The 23329-nt window shown below is 39.5% G+C and overlaps 1 protein-coding gene across 1 annotated transcript; it reads right to left on the reverse strand.

Annotated features, from left to right (window-relative positions):
* Positions 1-18972: 18972 nt before the first annotated feature.
* Positions 18973-22786, reverse strand: LOC114709535 (cystatin-related protein 1-like). The gene is made up of 4 exons (XM_028893414.2): positions 22535-22786; positions 20663-20773; positions 19700-19813; positions 18973-19068 (listed from the first exon to the last, which is right to left on the reverse strand). Exons 1-4 carry the CDS (start codon positions 22757-22759, stop codon positions 18973-18975), a joined length of 546 nt encoding a protein of 181 aa, XP_028749247.1. The 5' UTR covers positions 22760-22786.
* Between the last annotated feature and the right edge of the window lie 543 nt (positions 22787-23329).

Raw genomic sequence — 23329 nt, forward strand, 5'->3', positions numbered from 1 at the left:
AAAACAGTTCCCTCACTTCCAGTTTTGGAATAGGTATGAAGGGTTTACGCCAATTTGTTGTCCCACACAATTGCTGTAGTTTGAAAGGGAGTATTTGTTTTTTATATGTAATTTGAATGACAAGGGGTGAACATCCTTAGCAATAACGAAGACCAAAACCAAAAAGGAGGTACAATTTGGGTATCATCCAGTGCTACAATTAACTTTAAGGAAGCTAAGTCTTATACCATTGATTTAACAATTTGTTAATAAGCTGAATCACGGTGTGCCAATAGCAAATCATCCATATATGTACTAGCACAACATCCTTAAGAACATTAACTAGAGCCTAAACAACATATAACTGACATACTGAGGGGAGGGGTTTATTCCCTGTGGGAGAACCACCCATTGATACCTCTTTACTGGCTTATGCATGTTTGGTTCCCAGACTGTAAAGGTAAAGTAACCCCTATCTTGTTGTGCTAAAGGAATCTGAAAAAAAAGCAGTCCTTGATGTCTAATGTTGTGATATAATGGGAAGGAGGAATTGTGCTAGGGTGTGGGAGGCCTGGCTGCACAGAGTCTATTTGTTCCATCTGATCATTGACTGCACAAAAGTCTTCCAATAGATGATACTTTCCTGAGTTTTTTGTAATAACAAATATTGGAGTATTATGGCTACTGGTGGATGGTTCTGTATATCTAGCACATGACTGTTCTTTAACTAGGTGTTTTAATATTGATATTTTATGCCCAATAATAGGCCATAGTTCCACCCATACATCTTGGTTAGAAAGCCAGTTGACTGGAATAGGATCTGGTTTTTCAGTAGCACTGGACTTTGGGGAAGAGTGGCCCTTAGAATTGACATGAATGCTGTTCTGGGTCTCAGTTAGTAGGGCTCATTTTGTTAATGACCACAATATTATCAAAGAATATCCTATTATCTGTTGTAAGGACAGCCCCCATATCCTCCAAGATATCCCTGTCCCACAAGTTCCTAGGTACAGTAGAGATGATAGGGTGAATGGCTCCTCAATTGCCATCAAGGACCTTCCAATGGACCTATTCTGTTTATCAGCTCGGAGAGCACTGAGGAAGACTGTGAGGGCAGCAAAGGGGCCACTGTTGGGATCAAGATCTCTAGTAGCTATTACTCATTTATGAATATCCTCATTGCGGATGGCAGCTACTGCATTGTGGGTGGGGGCATTAAGACCTTCATATGTCAATTGTTTAATCAGCATCTCCCAAGTAGGGCCAGGATCTACCCTCTACTCCACTACTTCATTAACCAATGTGAGGAAGATGGTAAACAGCTCCCCTGGCTGCTGGTTGAGGTTGCAAAAGTATGCAGATGGGTCACAAAGAGTCCAAGACTTAGTGCCCTGAAGGCCAATTCTGAGACCTGTTGAAAATAAGTATGTTATTCAGTTTGGGCTTGTGTGGCAGGGTTAACATATTGTCCTTGACCTGTGAGCATCTCAAGAGAAACAGCAATGTTGTATTTTATATTAAGATGAGCCTCAGCCTCAGCCTGGTTATCATAGGTAGCACAGCAGTTTATGGAAGACCACAGGCTCCAACACTGTCTTCATCAAATGGTACCAGTCATAATAAGTCTGTAAATGTATTGCCCATTGCCATAGGACTTGCTAAAATATGGCAAGTCAGGACCCTATTCATTAGCAGCCTTATGGACCAAGGACAGGTCTGCAAGAGGGGTAGGTAGGTATCCATGATTAGTTGGGCCCATTGGGGCCCACATTAACTGGAAATGCATGGTGGGAATGTGCAGCACCATAGGTGAAATAGGATAGGAAGTATGCAGAGCAGCTGGCTCAGTGGGCAGAGAGCAAGGCAAATGACTCCATGAATACTGCAGTAGAGGGATAGCTGCTCATAACATGGGGGGAGCAGAAAGAGGGGCTTACAGTGTAGGCTTAGGGGCTACCACAATCATTTCCTCTCTCTTTCTTTTTACTTTACTTACTCTTATCAGGTATGCCTTTCCTCCTCCATCTCCTCATCATCACAGATAGAGGAAATAACAATCATGGATAGAATGGAGGTGATAGAGGGGAACTTTAGGCTAGCAATAATAGCCAACAAAATGGATGTAAAAGACAATTGGAGGGACATTTCCCAGGCCTCTTCCCTTTTTCTAGACAGGAACAGAACTCTTATCCAATGATTAGGTTCCCACATATTCTCTGGAGAGATCCATGGGGCAAGCACTGCAGCCTCCATCCAAAACCTTTCTAGTTCTGGTGTTGTAACCTGACCCCTTGGCTAGTTAGGTGAAACATGAAGGCTCTAGTATGAGCCTCTTTATGGTGAGTGGGGAGACTACTCGCAGTGGTAGAAGGTACAATAGACAACAGAGAAAGTGAAAGTGTGTGTCAGACCCAAGTGTCTCTGAACAAGGGGCGGCTGTCAGGAGTCAGACTGTGGCTCCATTTCCTTAGGGGCTGCCCCTCAGGAAATGGAGCCACAAGACTGAATAAAAGTATGTGCCACCCTACCATACAGACAGACTCACAAACAAGACAAACAACAAGGAAAGGAGAGGGGGTCCTGGCAGTTACCTAGCTGCCAGGACTGCAAACAATGAACATGGAGGGGCCTATTCACTGAATTGCACCATTCAAGGTGGTGCTCTACCAGCACCGCAAGTGAGAGGAGGGAGACAAGCAGAACCATGTTCAGGTGCCAACTGTCTCTGGATCCTAATGGCTCCCTCTGGGGAGGGGGTGAGAAAGCATGGCATTAAAGACACAGATGCAAGGATTCAGGTCGGAAACAACAAGTTCAATTTATTCCACAAGGGGCAAGCAAGCTTTGTATATACATTTTACCCTGCCTGGGGAGGCTTCTGTTGTGAAGGCATCTGTTGATGTGACGTGGCTCCCCTCATTGGTTTAAGTCATCTCACACCACCACTTGGACACCTTTGTCAAGGCTCTCAGGCAGACCCAGCTTGGCTCTCAGGAAGTGTGTTCTGTGCATACTCTCAATACCACTTTGGACAGGCTGGCCCTCAAGCAGGCCTGTTAGAGCTGAGTCACCAAACTCTTTGACATCAGACATAGATATACAGAGTTTGTAGTTTGTCCAGCTGGTTTTTGGTCTTGTTTGGTCCTATGATATTCTCACTATGCTCCCTTTCTTCTATTTTGGAATGATAATGTATATCCTGTGCTACTATCTATTGGTGATCTTCTATTTGATTTTCATTTTACAAGAGAATACAGCAAAGAGACTGCTTGAATTTCAGAAGAGACTATGAACTTTGGACTTTAAAACAAGTTGGTGACTTTTATAGACTATGGGGACTTTTGAAGTTGGACCAAATGAATTTCTGCTTTATGGTATGGCTACAAGCCTATGGGGGCCAGTGATTGGAATGTGGTAGTTTGAATAGGAATGGCCCACATAGACTCATGTGTGTGAATGCTTGGCCCATAGGGAGTGGCACTATTAGGAGGTATGGCCTTATTGGAGTACACGTGCCCTTGTTGGAGGAAGTGTGTCACTATGGAAGCAGGCTTTAAGGTTTCCTATGCTCATGCTAGGTCTAGTGTAGCAGCCTTATTCTGCTGCCGCAGGATGATGTAGAACTCTCAGCTCTTTCTCCAGTATCATGTCTTCCTATATGCTGCTGTGCTTCTCACCATGACAGTAATGGACTAAACTTCTGACACCGTAAGCCAGTCCCAATTAAATGCTTCCCTGTATAAGAGTTCCTGTGGTCAAAAAAAAAAAAAAAAAAAAAAAAAAAAAAAGGACCTAGCTGTATAATTCTGCAATGGCTCCTGGTGTCCACATAGTGATGTCCATACTGTACTGTGTCCTTCAAACAATAGCAAAAGTAAAACTAAAAGATAATATTTAAAACACAAAGAATCTATAAGATTCTATAACATCTATAAGATGTTTTAATAGATATTATTTCTACACTTTTTCTGCCAGCCTAGGAAAAGTTGCTAAATAAGAGATCTAGAGAGGCTTATCATGGAAATGTACACATGAATGTCTATAATCAATACAGACAATATTTTTGCCAGGAAACATTCCCCATAGCAGATTAAATTATTGTTTTTCTTAGGTTTAGAGTTACTATTTCTCAAATTTATTTCTGGATATGAAAGGATAGTGAAGTCTTCTAAAACAATACATACAAAACAGATGGGCCACTAGAGAAAAGAAGCCAGGAAGAGCAGATTACACAGAGGATTGGGGTGTTTTCCTGCTACCGTATCAAAGCACACTTTTATGTTCTTCACCCTGAGATTAGGGTCCCTACCTAATCTCCAACAGCCATTGGTTCAAGAGAATAACCAACTTGACTGAATTTTACATAATTTAAAAATAAATGATCAAACTTTCCCTTTTGAAATCTCTAATGTCCAGGCAAAATCATTCATCTCTTGCTTTGGAGTTCATGCCCTGCTAGGTAATTATAGTTGATAAGACAGCTGTCCCTGGGTCCTTGTTTGGTCAAGGTTTTGATCATATTTGGTTCTTAATCTTTCATCATAAAAAGCTTTTTATCATAGCTTTTTAATCAATCACTCTTATTACTAGATTTTGAACTGGTTCCAGGGTAATAAATCAATTAGGAAATGTTTCAAGAGTACTGTAAGTGATTAAAGGTGTGCACTAGAGTTGTATATTACAGACAGACAGACATGTACTTAAAAGTGAGCCTGCTGCTCTGGGTATGCCTTCTGCATGCATGGGAGTTCGTTTCTAATAAATTTCACAGAAATCTCAAAAAAAAAAAAAAGAGTTGCTGTGGTCATTATGCCCCTTCACAGCAATAAAACTAAAACACCATGGTTGTCTTTATGTGTCTGGATTACCTCACTCACAATGTCATTTTTAACAGCTGAGTGAAACTCCATTGTATAAATATACCACATTTGATCTATCCATTCATCAGTTGAGGGACATTTAGGTTGTTTCCAATTTCTGGTTACTATGAATAAATCTGCTATATATATAGGTAAGCAAGTGTCCTTGTATATATATCCAACAGTCATATAGCTGGGTCTTGAGGTAGATCAACTTCCAGTTTTCTGAGGAACCATCATTTGGATTTCCATTGCTGCTATACAATTTTGTACTCCTGTCAGCAATGGAGGAGTGCTCTCCTTGCTCCACATCCTTGACAGCCTGAGTTGTCAGTTGTGTTTTTGACCTTAGCCACTCTGACAGGTGTAAGATGGTATTTCAGTCTATTCAATTGGCAGTTCCTGAACATTTTTAAGTGTTTCTCAGCCACTTCAAGTTTCCTCTCTTGAGAATTTTCTCATTAGATCTATATCCCATTTTTAATTGTATTATTTGGTTGTTACTGTCTAGTTTCGTGAGTTCTATATTTATTTTGATCATTAGCCCTCTGTCAGATGTGGGGTTGCTGAAAATCTTTTTCCATTCTGTAGGCTGCTGTGTTGTCCTATTTACAGTGTCTTTCAGCTTACAGAAGAGTTTCAGTTTCATGAGGTCCCATTTATTAATTGTTGATCTTAGTGCCTGCACAATTAGTGCCCTGTTTAGAAAGTTGTCTCCTGTGCCTCTATACACTCAAGACTATTCCCCACTTTCTCTTCTATAAGGTTCAATGTTTCTTGTCTTATGTTGAGGTCTTTGATCCACTTTGACTTGATTTTTTTGCAGGGTGAAAGATATGGGTCTATTTGCATTCTTATACATAAACATATCCAAGTAGACCAAGACCATTTGTTGAAGAACCATTCTTTTTTCCATTGCCTATTTCTGGATTCATTATCAAAAATCATTTGTCCATAGACATTTGGGCCTTTGATTAGGTTATATTGATCAACTTGTCTGTAATTATGCCAATGCCATGTGGTTTTTATTACTGTAGCTCTGTAGTACCACTTGAAGTCAGAAGTGATGATATCTCCAGAGTTTCTTTTATTTTTTAGTATTATTTCAGCTAACCTTTGTTTTTTCTTTGTTTCTTATGAAGTTGAGAACTGTCTCTTCAAGGTCTGAAAATAATTGTGTTGGAATTTTGATGGCAATTGCTTTGAATCTGTGAATTTCTTTTGGTAAGATGGTCAATTTTTGTGTTAATTTTACACATCCATGAGCATGAAAGATCTTTCCACCTTCTGGTATCTTATTCAGTTTCTTCCTTCAAAGAATTGAACTTTTACTAGATTGGTTAGAGTTACACTGAGATAGTTTATATTATTTGTAGCTATTGTGAAAATTGTTGTTTTCCTGATTTCTTTCTCAGCCTTTTTTCATTTGTATATAGGAGAGCTACCAATCATTTTAGTTATTTTATCTAGCCACTGTACTGAAGGTATTTATCAGCTGTGGAAGATCCCTGGTTGAATTTGGGGGGTTGCTTATGTATACTATTATGTCATCTGCAAATAGTGATATTGACCTCTTCCCTTCCAATTCCCTTCTTATTGCTTTCGCTAGAACTTCAAGTACTATATGGAATAGATATGGAGAGAGTGGGCAGCCTTGTCTTGTTCTTGATTTTAATGGAATTGCTTTGAGATTCTCTCCATTTAATTTGTCGTTGGCTATAGGCTTGCAGTAAATTGCCTTTATTATGTTTAGGTATGTCCCTTTTATCTCTACTCTCTCCAAGGATTTTATCAGGAAGTGGTACTGGATTTTGTCAGAGGCTTTTTCAGCCATCTAATGAGATTATCATGTGGGGTGTTTTTCTTTCAGTTTCTTTATATGGTAGATTACATTGGCTGTTTTTTATATGTTGAACCATCCTTGCATCCCTGGGATGAAGCCTACTTGATCATGGTGGATGATGTTTTGGAGTGTTCTTGGATTTTGTTTGTGAGTATTTTATTGAGTGTTTTTCCATCTATGTTCATGAGGGGAATTGGTCTGTAATTCTTTTTCTTTGCTGAATCTTTGTGTTGTTTGGGCATCAGGGTAACTGTAGGCTCATGAAATAAATTTGGAAATAGTCCTTCTGTTTCTGTTTTGTAAAATAATTTAAGATTTGACTTTCACTTTTCTTTGTAAGTCTTATAAAATTCTGCACAAAAAATACCTGGTCCTGCACTTTATATTTGTTGGGGAACTTTCAGTGACTGCTCCTATTTCACTAGGGGTTATATCACTATTTAAATAACTTATCTGGTCTTGAATTAATTTTGATAAGTGAGATAAATAGAAAAAATTACCCATTTCTTTTAGATTTAAAAAAAAGAAAATCTATCACGTTATATTCATTTTTGTGCATATTCAGGACCTCCTATTTGCAAGAAAATGGTATGCCCAGACTTTTAAGGGATTGATAATACAACAATGTTTCAGCAGTATTGGCGATAATGGTATGTATATAATGTGCATCTCAGAAAGGAGGGCATGTTTTAAATGTAGTCAGCTTGAGAATTTGGTAGAGTATGACCCTCTACACATCCAGCCTTGAAAGGTAAAGAGGAACTTTCTGTGGCTATTTGTATTGCCTAGGCTTTTTCCTCACTGCCTGATATGTAAGGACTGGGCTTTCCATCTCAAACTGAACAGATTTCCTAGTACATCCCTTAGCTGGAAATACAGTCTGAGGCTTGCTGCATTCCCTTCAAACAATAGAAGAATTGACTTAGCCTTCTTAGGAAGGGAAGCCCCAAGTGATGAGTACAACATATCTTTCCTCTACTAGGCTATTACTCAGTCACCTGCCTTGGACAATTCTGTCTCATTCTATAGTGTATTAACACTGGAAATGGTGCTTCAGGCTATCCCTACATGAGAATTGATTCTACCACATTAATGCATTACATATCTTTTATTAGTTAGATTTAGCTTGACTGTTTTGGGATTTTATGATTTGCCTTGAATCCCTCAGGTCAATTATAAGGTATACATTTAAGTTATGACTCTTTCTCCCTAAGGAATATCCACAGTATGCTCCAGTCAGCCTATAGCCCATTTAAAATAAGCTCACTCCCAGAGGGAAATCATATTCTTACTTGTTTTGTTTCATCTGATGCTTTTTTGGAAACAATGGTTTGAACTTCACTGGGTGGGACAACAACTTTCTTAGGCAGAGGTAAGAATTATTGAAAAAATGTTTCAGAGTCTGTTGGATACTGTTCTGAAGTATCTATGATACGTTTGAATGTTTGGCCTATGACCTGGCCCTGCAGAAGGCTGTCATAGAGTAGCTGCAAAGTATTTCAAAAGTTCAGAGAAGTCAGAGCGTGCTGTGCTTCTCACATGGGAAACACAAGAGGTTTGTCAAGGAATATTTGGACCATATGTCCTTTCTGTTTGTACTTTTATTTGTGGGGAAGGGATCTGTTCTCTATAATTGAAACAATGTTGTATGTTCCCACACACACTGTTACTCATCACATGTTTCAACAATGATGTGACTCCCAAAGAGATTAAAACACAGAATGTCAAGAAATGATATTTCCTGTTATGCCTTTGTCTAATTCAATGTCTCAGTTATACAATGTATGGGAGCTTTGCAGCATTTTCTCTTTTCTCTTTATTGTATCTTTTTTGACACCCTATGGTGTGTGTGTGTGTGTGTGTGTGTGTGTGTGTGTGTGTGTATGTGTGTGTGTGTAGCTTTGCGTCTTTCATAGAATTCACTCTATAGCCCAGGCTGGCCTTGAATTCACAGAGATATGCCTGCCTCTGCCTCCCAAGTGCTGGTATTAAAGTTGTGTGCCACCATCCCCCAGCTATGATGTTGTATTTAAGGGATGCCTTCTTTGCTATTCACCCTTCATGCTCAGGTCATCTCATCCTCAATTTAAAATTATATATATATATAATTTATGGGGATTTAAACCTTTTAACATCCTTCAGGGTAATTCAGTATAAAATGAAATTGGGATATCTGAAACCTGTCTCAAAAAACCTAAATAAATAAATAAATAAATAAGCCTTACATGTCTAGGCTCCAGTGTGATTGTTAAGAGCAATATGCTTCCGTGCATAGCTATAAATTTGATTTGAGTCTTATAATTCCACAGTATTTTAAATGTGTAATGCATATCTAACCTCAAAAAAATAAACAAGGTATATAATAAAAATACTAATAACATAAAAAAACAGAGGTCAAAAACCTCAAATAAATGCTTAGCATTCATAGATGAGGAGGAAGCCAAATATACTGTCACTGTGGACACAGTTTATAGTCTTCTAGGTGGGAGATGGTATTAATTTTATTCTGAAATAAACTATACCATCTACACAGAATCCATGAATAATGGAATAAGGATGGGCCACATCAAGGCTTCTCAGTCATTGTAGACAATGCAACCAGATCTCTCAAAATTCTGGCCTGTTAGCCAGAGTAAGACTTAAACAACATGCAGGTGAGCTGTGGTTCTTGTCCTATCTTATGCCCCTCAAGTTTCCCCATTGTCCTAGTCTTAACTAATCACATATCCAATAATATCTACAGTCACACAGGGAAGAAAAGTCACCATTTGTGAAGATGTTTTGGATCATATGAGACTCATGGAAGGAGAACAAAGTGATGCTTGAGAGAAATTTAGAGAAATTTATCTCTAACACCTGTATGACTTGGAGGAGAGGTTTAAGAAACAGAGGAGGAACTCACTGTTTATGAGATGGGAACAACAAAAGACCTGGAATTAGAAGTGGAGCCTCCGGGAGGGATCCCTTTTTACAAGCCCCCTGGCAGCCCCTGCAATATCTGCGCCCTGCCCCCACGCCCATCTGCCACAGACCCCAGCCACTTCCTGAGACTTAGAGACTGGCCCCCAGCTCCCATCCTGCCCCCGACTTCCTGAGAGAGACCGGCCCAGCTCCCATCCTGCCCCGACTTCCTTCTGCCCTCTTTCTTCTGGCTCAGCCCTCCAGCCCCCTGGCAGCCAATCTGACGCCATCTGTTCCTGAGACCCCCACAACACCAGAGTTGGACAGAGAACTCCCTTTTGGACAAGAGAGAGAGTCTTCCTGAATCTGTCAGCTCTTTCTGAAACAAGTACACTGATAAGACCAAGAAGGAACCACAAGGAGATGGGCAGACATCAAGGCAGAAGTACATACAACAAAATGAAGAGCAATACAGCATCACCAGAACCTAGCCCGCCTCCAACATCTAGAACTGAACACCAAAAATTGGAAGAAGCAGAAGAAAGTAGCCTTATGAGTAACTTCATGAAGAAGGTAGAGGCTTGTGTAGAGGAAAAGACAAGAAAATTGGAAGAACGCTGTAAACAACTAGAGGAAAGGGCAAACAAGTTAGAAGAAAACAATAAAGTCCTAGAAGAAAACAATAAAGCACTGAAAGAAAATCATGAAAAAGCAATGAAACAAACAAAGGAAACAGTCCAAGAATTGAAAAGGGAAATTGAAAAAATAAAGAAGACACAAACAGAGGGAATGCTGGAAATAGAAAACCTGAGTAAAAGATCGGGAACTTCAGATGCAAGTATAACCAACAGGATGCAAGAGATGGAAGAGAGGATTTCTGGCATTGAAGATACAGTAGAAGAAATAGTTTCATCAGTCGAAGGAAACACTAAAGCCAACAAAGTCATGAACCAAAATGTCCAAGAAATTTGGGACACCATGAAAAGACCAAACCTACAAATTATAGGGATAGAAGAAGGTGAAGAATACCAACTCAAAGGCACAGAAAATATATTCAACAAAATTATAGAAGAAAACTTTCCCAACTTAAAGAAGGAAATGCCTATGAAGATACAAGAAGCCTATAGAACACCAGACTAGACCCCCAAAAAAGTCCTCTCGACACGTAATAATTAAACAACTAAATGTACAGAATAAAGAAAGAATATTAAGAGCAGCCAAGGAAAAAGGCCAAGTGACCTATAAAGGTAAACCCATCAGAATAACACCCGATTTCTCAATGGAGACTTTGAAAGCCAGAAGGACCTGGACAGATGTAATGCAGACACTAAGAGACCATGGATGTCAGCCCAGACTAATATACCCAGCAAAACTTTCAATAATCATAGATGGAAGGAACAAGGCATTCGAAGACAAAGCCAGATTTAAACAATACCTATCCACAAACCCAGCCCTACAGAAAGCACTAGAAGGAAAATTCCAACCAAAGGAAGTCAGATACACATTCGAAAGCACAGGCAATAGATAAAGTCACGATAGTAAACCCCAAAGAAGGGAAGTACACACACACTACCACCAAAAATAACAGGGATGAAGAATCACTGGTCATTAATATCCCTTAATATCAACGGACTTAATTCACCTATAAAAAGACATAGACTTACAGAATGGATACGAAAGCAGGACCCATCTTTCTGCTGCATACAAGAAACACATCTCAAATTCAAAGACAGACACTACCTAAGAATAAAAGGCTGGGAAAAGACTTTCCAATCAAATGGTCTTAAGAAAAAAGCAGGGGTAGCCATCCTGATATCCAACAAAATAGACTTCAAACTAAAATCAATCAAAAGAGATCAAGAAGGGCATTACATCCTCATCACAGGAATGATCCACCAAGATGAAATTTCAATTCTGAACATTTATGCCCCAAACACAAGGGCACCCACATATGGAAAAGAAACATTACTAAAGCTTAAACCACATATAAAACCCCACACATTAATAGTAGGAGATCTCAACACCCAACTTCCACCACTGGACAGATCTCCCAAATCGAAACTTAACAGAGAAATGAAGGACTTAACTGATGTCATGACCCAATTGGACCTAATAGATATCTACAGAACATTCCATGCTAACAAGAAAGAATATACCTTCTTCTCAGCAACCCCATGGAACTTTCTCTAAAATCGACCACATACTTGGCCACAAAGCAAATCTCAACAGATACAAAATGATTGGAATAACCTCCTGTTTTCTATCAGACCACCATGGTTTAAAGTTAGATTTCAACAACAAGAAAAACTACAGAAAACCTACAATCTCATGGAAACTGAATAATGCTCAACTGAATCACCAATGGGTTAAGGAAGAAATAAAGAAAGAAATTAAAGACTTCCCAGAGATCAATGAAAATGAAGACATGACATACCCAAACTTATGGGACACTATGAAAGCAGTGCTAAGATGGAAATTCATAGCACTAAATGCCCACATAAAGAAGTTGGAGAAATCCCACACTAGTGACTTCACAGCACACCTGAAAGCTCTAGAACAAGAAGAAGCAAAGTCTCCCAGGAAGAATAGTCGCCAGGAAATTATCAAAGTGAGAGGTGAAATTAATAATTTAGAAACTAACAGAATAATACAAAAAAATTAATGAAACAAAGAGTTGGTTCTTTGAGAAAATCAACAAGATAGACAAGCCCTTATCCAAACTAACCAAAGACACAGAGAGAGAATCCAAATCAACAAAGTCAGAAATGAAAAGGGTGACATAACAACAGACATTGAGGAAATCCAGAAAATTATCAAGTCATATTTCAAAAACCTCTACTCCACAAAACTGGAAAATCTAAAAGAAATGGACATTTTTCTGGATAGGTACCACATACCTAAGTTAAATCAAGACCAGATAAACTATTTAAACAGTCCAATAACCCCTAAGGAAATATAAACAGTCATTAAAAGTCTCCCAACCAAAAAAAGCCCAGGACCAGATGGTTTCAGCACAGAATTCTAACAGATCTTCAAAGAAGAGATAATGCCAATACTCTCTCAATTGTTCCACATAATAGAAACAGAAGGAACATTACCAAACTCCTTCTATGAGGCTACAATTACCCTGATTCCTAAACCAAAAAAGGATGCAACAAAGAAAGAGAACTACAGACCGATCTCCCTCATGAACATTGATGCAAAAATACTCAATAAAATACTGGCAAACAGACTCCAAGAACACATCAGAACAATTACCACCATGATCAAGTAGGCTTCATCCCAGGGATGCAAGGGTGGTTCAACATACGAAAGTCCATCAATGTAATACACCATATAAACAAACTCAAAGAAAAAAACCACATGATCATCTCACTAGATGCAGAAAAGGCATTTGACAAAATCCAACACCCCTTCATGATAAAAGTCTTGGAGCGATCAGGAATACAGGGAACATACCTAAACATAATAAAGGCAATATATAGCAAACCAACAGCCAACATCAAATTAAATGGAGAGAAACTCAAAGCAATTCCACTAAAATCAGGAACGAGGTGAGGCTGTCCACTCTCCCCATACTTATTGAATATAGTACTGGAAGTTCTAGCCAGAGCAATAAGACAACATAAGGAGATTAAGGGGATACAAATTGGAAAGGAAGAAGTCAAGCTTTCCCTATTTGCAGATGACATGATAGTATACTTGAGTGAACCCAAAGATTCGACCCAGAAATTGATAAAGCTTATAAACTCCTTCAGCAACATAGCAGGATACAAGATCAACTCAAAAAAATCAGTAGCCCTCCTATATACAATGGACAAAGAAGCTGAGAAGGCAATTAGAGATACATCACCCTTTACAATAGCCAAAAATGACACAAAATACCTTGGGGTAACACTAACCAAGCAAGTGAAGGACCTATATGACAAGAACTTTAAGTCCCTGAAAAAAGAAATTGAAGAAGATGTCAGAAAATGGAAAGATCTCCCATGCTCATGGATAGGCAGGGTTAACACAGTAAAAATGGCAATCTTACCAAAAGCAATCTACAGATTCAATGCAATCCCATCAAAATACCAACATAATTCTTCACAGACCTGGAAAGAATAATACTCAACTTCATATGGAAAAACAAAAAACCCAGGATAGCTAAAGGAAACCTGTACAATAAAACAACTTCTGGAGGCATCACAATCCCTGACTTCAAGCTCTACTATAGAGCTACAGTAATAAAAACAGCTTGGTATTGGCATAAAAACCGACATGTGGACCAATGGAATCGAATTGAAGATCCTGACATTAACCCACACACCTATGGACATATAATTTTTGACAAAGAAGCCAAAAGTGTACAATGGAAAAAAGAAAGCATCTTCAACAAATGATGCTGGCATAACTGGATATCAACGTGTAGAAGGCTGCAAATAGATCCATATCTGTCATCGTGCACAAAACTTAAGTCCAAGTGGATCAAAGACCTCAACATAAATCCAGCTACTCTGAACCTGCTAGAAGAGAAAGTAGGAAGTAGTCTTGAATGCATTGGCATAGGAGATCACTTCCTAAATATAACACCAGTAGTGCAGACACTGAGACAAACAATCAATCAATGGGACCTCTTGAAACTGAGAAGCTTTTGTAGAGCAAAGGATAATGTCAACAAGGCAAAGCGACACCCTACGGAATGGGGAAAGATCTTCAACAACCCCACAGGTGACAGAGGACTGATATCCAGAATATATAAGGAACTCAAGAAATTAGACATCAAAACAACCAACAGTCCAATTGAGAAATGGGCTTTAGAACTAAACAGAGAATTCTCAACAGAGGAAACCCAAATGGCTGAAAGACATTTAAGGAATTGCTCAATATCCCTAATCATCAGGGAATGCAAATCAAAACAACTCTGAGATACCACCTCAGAGTGGCTAAGATCAAAAACACTGAAGACACTTTATGCTGGAACTAGGGGAACTCTCCTCCATTGCTGGTGGGAATGCAAGCTTGTACAACCACTTTGGAAATCAATATGGCGCTTTCTTAGAAAATTGGGAATCAATCTCCCCCAAGATCCAGCTACACCACTCCTGGGCATATACCCAAGAAATGCTCAATCATACCACAAGAGCACTTGCTCAGCTATGTTTATATCAGCATTGTTTGTAATAGCCAAAACCTGGAAACAACCTAGATGCCCTTCAACTGAAGAATGGATAAATAAATTGTGGCACATATACACAATGGAATACTACTCAGCAGAGAAAAACAATGACATCATACGGTTTGCAGGCAAATGGATGGATCTAGAAAAAATCATCCTGAGTGAGGTAACCCAGACTCAGAAAGACAAATATGGTATGTATTCACTCATTGGAAGATGCTAGTTGTGGAACAAGGATGACTGGACTGCTACTCACATCACCAGTGAGGCTACCTGGAAAACGGGACCCCAAAAAAGACACAGAGAAATGGATGAGATCTACATGAACAGCCTGGTCATGAGTGGGAACAATGAAGAGTGACGGTCGAGGGAAAGAGAGTGAGAGATCCTAGCTGGATGAAGAAAAGAGAGGGAGAATAAGGAATAGGAAACCATGGTAAATGAAGACCACATGAGAAGGGGAGGAAGCAGAGAGCTAGGGAGGCCCACGGAGATCCACAAAGATACCTCCACAAAAGACTGCTGGCAACGGTTGAGAGACGGCAGGAACTGACCTACTCTGGTGATGGGATGGCCAGACACCCTGATAGTTGTGCCATAAACTCCATCCAAGGACTGAGGAATCTGGATGCAGACATCCACGGCTGGGCCCCTGGTGGAGCACTGGGAGTCTTATTAGTGAGAAAGAAGAGGGTTTATATGAGCGAGAATTGTTGAAACCAATGTTAGATAAAGCACAGGGACAAATAACCAAATGAATGGAAGCACAGGATCTATGAACCAAAGGCAGAGGGGCCCCCAACTGGATCAGGCCCCCTGAATGGGTGAGACAGTCATTTGGCTTGATCTGTTTGGGAGGCAGCTGTGCGGTGGTGCCGGGTCCTGGGCTCGTTGCATGAGTTGGCTATTTGAATCCTGGGACTTGTGCAGGGACACTTGGCTCGGTCTGGGAGTGGGGGACTGGACCTGCCTGGACTGAGTCTACCAGGTCGAACCCGGTCCTCAGGGGAGACCTTGATCTGGAGGAGGTGGGAATGGGGGGTGTCCTGGGGGGAGGGGGAGGGGGCCGAGAGGGGAGAACAGGGGAATCTGTGACTATTATGTTGAACTGAATGGTGTTGTAAAATAAATTTTTAAAAAAAAAAGAAGTGGAGCCTGAAATGTGACTGAGCATTGCTTCAATGCCATAGGAAAACATTTATCTTTATCTGAGTACATTTCTGAAGGTACTATGAGTAGTGCCTAATAAACAAATTTTTCAAAGAGAGCTCCTAGAACATTTATAGTCCCCCAAAGCCCATTTTAGCTTCTATCTTTCACTAATGGCTATGGCTTATATTCAATCGAGGATAACAATGCAGACAGGTAGTGTTGCTCTAAAAGACACAAATCAGTCAGGATCATAAAGATGTCATGTATATGAGTAAATGGGAATCTTGGTAGTTAAAACATTGTGCCATCCTAGTTAGGAGTCTTAAGATCATGGGCTCCAGTTTTGAGAGTTCTTCCATTAGTCAAGTATTATCAAAAGGCTTCTCATAAAACAATGAAATACTTTCTGAAAGCAGAACTGAGTCAGTAGGGTGAGCTTCATTCTTTTCTTTTTAACCTAACTACCACCAATATTTCTACCTTAAGCAAATTCTATTTTTATTCATTGATAGTTCATACCTGCTGCCAAATATCTATTGATATTACTGCAACCTGAATATATTATAGTGTCATTCAATTATAGTTCTAACATACAACAGGAAACTAAAATCCATCAGCTTGGTCTTGTATGGTCATTACATTATTGCAATTACCTAGTACTATGCTCATGATATCTCTGACTTGTCCCTGGAATATTCTTTTTGGACAGTGGCTAAATATATATACTATTTTGAATTCTGTGAGCCAATTAGCATGTGAGAAAAGTCCTAGAAGGGGGTCAGCATACCTCAATTTATACTGATGATAATTGGTGTGTTACCTGAGGATCCATCATAATGGACTAAGCCTCAACCTATAGGGTATGATACCACCTCCAGGTAGAAAATGACAGGGTAGAAAAGAGCTAGGGGACACTAAAATAGTGTTTCTCATGAATGCCCATCTGCTCTGTGGTGAAGAAAATTCTGTATACTTTTGGTGTCAAAAGTGATGTTGGAACTGAGGAAACTGTTCATTCAGTTATATAAGTGCTTGTCACATACATGTGAGGACCTTTGTTTTGATCCCTATTATATATCTAAGTTAATATACCAGTACAATCTGTAATGCCAGCAGAGACATGAGGATCCCTAGAGTTCATTGGCTAACCTTTCTAACTGAACCAATGAACTCTTGGTATAGGGAAATACTGTCTCATAAATCAGGTTAGAAAAAAATTAAGAAAGATACTTAATGTTCACCTCTGACTGCCACACTGTGTATACAGTGATGCACATACTCTATAAACTGGTGTACATAAACACACACAAATTTGAGTGAAGTGATGTAAGATTCCATTATGAGCATTGAATATGGATTTTTCTATCTAGATCCTCAGGACAATTCTTTGTTCTTTATGCACAATTCTTAATATATAAATATAGCATCATCATTTACATAGGCATCAAACATATGTATGAAATGAGTTTACAATACATGTATAATATAATATAGGCTGTTAGTTTCGTCTGTGCATCTATACACTCAAGGTAGCCTTGGAGATTTGTCTCCTGGAGAATATTTTCATTATACTCCCACATCCAGAGGTTAGAAACACTTTCTTTTCTTTAAAAGTTCAAACTAATGGGGCTGATGTAAAGACCATGGTCCTTCATCTGGCAGGATAGGAAATGAGATTATCTCAGTTCCATCATCACTTGAAATTTGCTATGATTTGTGATTTGTGTCCTGGTATGCCAAGAGCCAAAACCTGCATTATACTCACAGATTCAAGTCTAAGAAACTAATGTCTACTGGTGTGGCTTCCTTTTCCTAATTTCAAGGACTTTTGATGTATCAATTGAGTTCCAAAAACTGGCATATAGGTTTGAAAAGAAATGGATCATGGAAAACAATGGTATCAATTATGGATGACCTTTACTCTGCAACCTGAATCTTTTGGAATCCTGGCTTATAGCTCCCAGTGTTAAAACTCCTTTTTCATTTGAATTATTCTTTATACACTGTCCCCAGGACAAGTTCTTAATACAAGTGAGAGCATTGAAGGAACTTGAGAAAATAGCTTCCACGGCAGAATGCGATATCTTGGTCCCTCAGCCCTGGACTTCAGTAAGAATAGTGAGTGAGGGCTGTGAGGGTGTCTATATGAGATCCATAGCTTCCCATATGAGGCTACCAGATGTTGTCTGTAACTGTGGTGGTATTAATGCATAATTTCCTAAAATATCCCCACTGGAGATAGAAGATATTATACCATACTTCAGGCTGCTTATGAAGAAAATCAATCCCCTGTCCAGTTGTACAGTAGGACTTGTATATATGAGGAAAGCCATGTTGAGAGCATACCCTGATACCACCATAGTAGTCCAGGGAGTATGGGAATGATGCTCAGGGGTCTGCACATGTGAACATGTCACTTTGCCTCAAGTGCTTGTTGGGATTTTTTTTAGTATCTCATTTTTTTAATCTGAAACATGGACATCTCCACAGACAATACTTAACACCTGACACACAGATGTGGGTAACAACCCTCAATTCCTGTATGTTTGGTCCTATCTCTCCACACATTATGAGACAGCAGCAACTCAAAAGCCAATGAGTCTATTTTTATTGATTAAAAGCAAGGATAAGCCATGTGGGACTTACATTTGTGCAACTTGAAGAAAGGAGGACATAAGAAAAATGGGACAGTTGTTTACATCTGCATTACTTGACTTTAGCAGCCTTCTCTGTGGGGCTCCTGATCCTGTCAAAATGGGGTGATATTTCTGAGGACTTATGCATCCATATGAAGGTTGGAGAAATCCAAGCAAGATGTGTAGGTGGTAGGTAACATAGCATGTCATGGCTCATATCCTCAGATACTTATACACTTGAACTGTATGACAACCTTATACTTCAGTACAGAGAATTCAGATATAATGAAGCTGCATGATACTCTCTGAAAAGAGGATGAAAAATAGACCATCAATGAAGTTAAAATTAAAAAGGAATATGGTTAATCAGAAAAATAAAATGGACATGGGAAACATGCCTATGAGTCATTTCAGGAACTTCTGAGTCCCAGCACATTCAGCTTAATGCTTCATTGGCCTGTCATCATTGCTTGAATGGTCTACTGTGCATATGAAATCATGTACTACCACCTGGAGCTCATAAGTTTCTGCATACTCCTATATAGAACAGATGGTCATGTGGTCAAGGCCCATCCACCTTGAGCACATGGACCACACACTAAAAGTGTGACTGGGAAGAAACAAAGCAGATGACACAATGCAAAAAATAAGAGCAAATGGGAAGAGGTGAAAAGATGAGAGCTGCCTCCCCTGTATGTGACATCTCAGGAACCCATGCTTAAAGGCAGCAGCTGGCTGGCAGTAGAGGCATGGAATCAGCAAGAGGGATTTTCAGTCACTTACATGCTATATATCTCTTTAGTAAGGTCTGGGAAGCCAAATTAAGCTAGGAATGAACAGATACTCTTCTCACAAGTAACTTTCTCCACAGCAGCTTCCTTACACTCTCAAAACACCCCCAGTAACCAAATTAATTCCCAGGTAAAGAGAGAAAAATAATCATATGTGCACTCTTCCTCCTCATGTGGTCAAAACTCTGCTACTGAGGGAATCTATACACCCAAAATGAATATCTACTGACTATCTCCACTCACTATCCACATATGTACTCACGTGTACTGTATCTCATGCATACAAATATTTGCAAAAGAGAAACCTCTCAGACATCATACACAAATGTAGAAATGTTCTTCCTATGCTGGGGTCATTTTGAGAATCATGTGCTTACCTTCTGCTGGTCTCCTTGTTCATTGAAGGGACAGTTAGCCACTTTAGATAGGAACTTGTTGCATGTGTTTTCTTCTGGGTTTGAATTAACATAAGTAACTCTTCCTTGCTTGTCCTTTGAATAAGAATAGGATTCATCATGGCATTTGGGGGAACATTCAAAATGTGCAATAACTTTATATTATGGAGTTAATTTATTTGTCTTAGGTTAATGCCTACAATCCTGGCCAGCCAGTTATCACCCACACAGCACACCAGACACATCTTCTTGCACTGGTCTTGTGAGTACCTTTTACAAGATGCTTTGTGCTGTTGAGAAAATGAGAAGCAAGGCAAAGGAGACAGATAAAATCCATTCAATGGAGTCAGTAATGGAAGATCAGTTCTGGGAAGTGGTCAAGAATATGGGCACTTAGGAAGAACTCATGGGTGGGCAAAAATGTCACTCAGTTGACAAAGTATCAGGATAGAGATAGACACACAAAATTATTCCCAGAGTCATGGTGTCACAAGAAACAACCCTACCCAAATAGGGGAATATAAAAGACAGTGCCAGAGAGCTTTGGCCTGTTACTGGGCTCTATTTCTGTTCCAGTGGGGACTGAACAAACACCTTCTCCCTAGTAAGTATCTTTGCAAGTGGTGTCCTCTAGCCCAGGGGGGAGTAGCCAAATGCAGGGAAGATTGCCTTCTCAGTGTGAAGATTTTCAGCTAAACACACTTAGAAATTATGTCGATTATTTATGCATATACTCCTCCTCTAAGTCCCATGACACAGGACTGAATTGGCTGGAGTTTACTTGTGTCCACACCCAGCTGTATTCATTTATGAATTACTACTTTGTTACATATGTTTTCCCATTGTCATGCACAGACACTCTCCACATATGAACACATCAATACAAAAAACTATCCACTATCCATCTGTCTGTTTGATGATCCCTGGTGATTATCAAATACATACTTCTCGCCGACGGAGGTCAGTTTTGAAAGGACATTTGTCCAAGTCAGATTCAATCTTGGTACATGTTGTTTGACCCAGCTGTACTTCACCATAAATTGACCCAGCCCACAGCTGTAGGGAAAAGAACAGAATTAATGCACATTAATTTTTTCCAGTTTACATACATACATTCAGTTTCTTCATAGAGTTTACCTATTTGCCTTGGGTCCATGACTTCATTTATCAGCTATCGAACTATCATCCCCAGATCACATGCACAAGCCACTTCTTCTATTTGAATGATTTACAAAACCTGCTTTCTACTTATTTTGTTCTAAACAAAAGGAGAAACAGTACTTAGAAGACAGAAGAGTGCACCTAACATTTTTAAACATCTTAGATAATAGGACTTCTCTCTGGGAAGCCAGCCAAGGTGAAGGTGACAGTGTTCTCTGTCCTAGGAACATTATGAAGCTGACAAGACACATAAATTGAATTTCTTAATGGTCTACATCTATCTTCAAGTGACTTCTGTGAAGACCACACAGAGGACTACTCTAAAAGGTAAAATTTTTGAAAGGACACACATTTATTCTCTGAAATGTAAGATTATAGATTTTCTCTATGGGAGACAAAGCACATTTGTCAACTAAATTTTAGAGAATCACATCATGATCTTATCTTAGAGGACCATCATTGTCTATTCTGTTTATGGCTGCAGAGAACCCTAACTTGTAGCAAAGGCTGTCTGCCACAGTGGAATGGACTCTTTGTCAATAAAAGGGTTATAAAAGCCACTCAGAGTCTGTACATAAAATGAAGTTGTAGGGCCAGCACGGGAACCACATCCCATTCTGAAAATGTTCATGAGTGGGCATCAGCAAACAATGAATAAGGGTAAGAAGTATTAGACCCTGTGTACTGACATGATTTTCCTGCAATGAAAATTTGTCACATAAATAATTTTATTTGCAAGAAACATGGAGTTGCTATTCTAAAGGGGTTCAGACAAATAATACATATAAACACACATTCCCCAATTTCCATGCACAAAGCAACAATAAGGAGAATGGAACAAACATGGCCATGCATAACACTTCAAGGAATCTACATGGATGATTTGAGTTACTGTTTCAGTTATCCTGGAAGTCTGTCCTTACATGATAGGAAGAAGTTAAAGGATATTATTCAAAAGAGCATAGTGAGTAAGATACTGGCCACTCAGCCTGAACCCCTGAGTTTGGCCTGGCATCCACATTTTGGCAGAAATGGTGTAATAATACTAAGGCTTCCACTGACCTTCATATGATCACCTAACATACTCCTTACATCAATAAACAACCCCCCCCACACACACAGTAAAAATGTTTAAAATGTTAAAGAATACTAAAAGATCATTCCAATATGACAATTGTGCCTGTTTCTCTCTATATATGGCTATTCATTTAGCAATAAACATTGACATCAGGTGTTTCATGCCCAGGAACCAAACCAGGGGATAATTGACTATGACTCTGAACTATAACTTTGTTACCTCCTGCAAGTGAGCACGTTGCAATAGAATTATAGATAGAACTACCTTCTCCATGTGAAAGTGTACTGACTAGATTTACAGCTGTGCTAATGGGGACTATCTCTCAAGAGATCCCTGAAGACATACATAGAGATAGATAAATCCTGTGTGTGTAGCTTGAATAAGAAGTATGCATTGTTCAAGTGTTAGTATGGATCAGGATCTAGATCAGGCCATGGGCCTCAATGAAAGAACACTGTACACTGGAGGGACATCAGCATGGTTGCAGCAAGAATGAGAATGATACTGAGGGTCGGAACAAAGGCACTGCCTCAGGTGAACATGTCAGCCCTGTCTCTGACTCTGGAACAAGCACTTACCCACAATTTGTAGTTCATTATGTTGCTGAGGTATGTGTCATTGTTGTGAATATTGTAAACAGTTTTGAAGACATCCAGCATATCCTGCTTCCTCTTTTCATCCAGTGTGCTTCTGATACTGGTTTTCTTTGCAATATCTGGGTGTTTTCTGGCTTCATGGCTTGAGTTCAGGAGCAGGACAAAGGTGTTCAGAAGAAGCAGTGTACTGCACAGTGTTTTGTCCATTATCTGCTCATATACAAAGATGCAGATTCAGCAGAGCAGAGAGCTCAAGATCTGTGGGAAGCAAGCACAGCCACTATGCACTATATACTGCTGGACAAGGCTAGCCACACCTTCCAAATGAGCTCAACTTTTCCTACCTCCCTGTTTCCTGCTGGCCAGTTCATTTGCCTCAGTACACCTTTCATCTCATTTCCTCCTTTTTAGAATTCCTGCCACTTCTCCTGTTCTTTCAACTCAATCTCTCTTTACAACTTTGGACCTGCTTCTTAGCTTACCAATCTAGATTCACCCTGGTACCCACAATGGTAACACATACACCTGGCCCTTACAAACTTGACACTTCGTTCTTCATTTCTTCAGAAACTTGTAAGTATCTGTTGAGTTAGCTGTGTGCTCAGAGTTCAGGAGTATCCTTGACCATCTGGATCAAGATCAAGTTCAATTTCCTTCTCTAATTTGTTTCTAGCCATTGTATGTTATCGAACAAAAGTGAAGTGGCTAATACAAAACAGAAGCACAGACATTCTCAAACAGGAATTCAGTAGTTCTGTAAATGAAACCAATAACTGG

The sequence above is a fragment of the Peromyscus leucopus genome, chromosome 4 (genome assembly GCF_004664715.2).
Source record: "Peromyscus leucopus breed LL Stock chromosome 4, UCI_PerLeu_2.1, whole genome shotgun sequence".
Lineage (NCBI taxonomy): Eukaryota > Metazoa > Chordata > Mammalia > Rodentia > Cricetidae > Peromyscus > Peromyscus leucopus.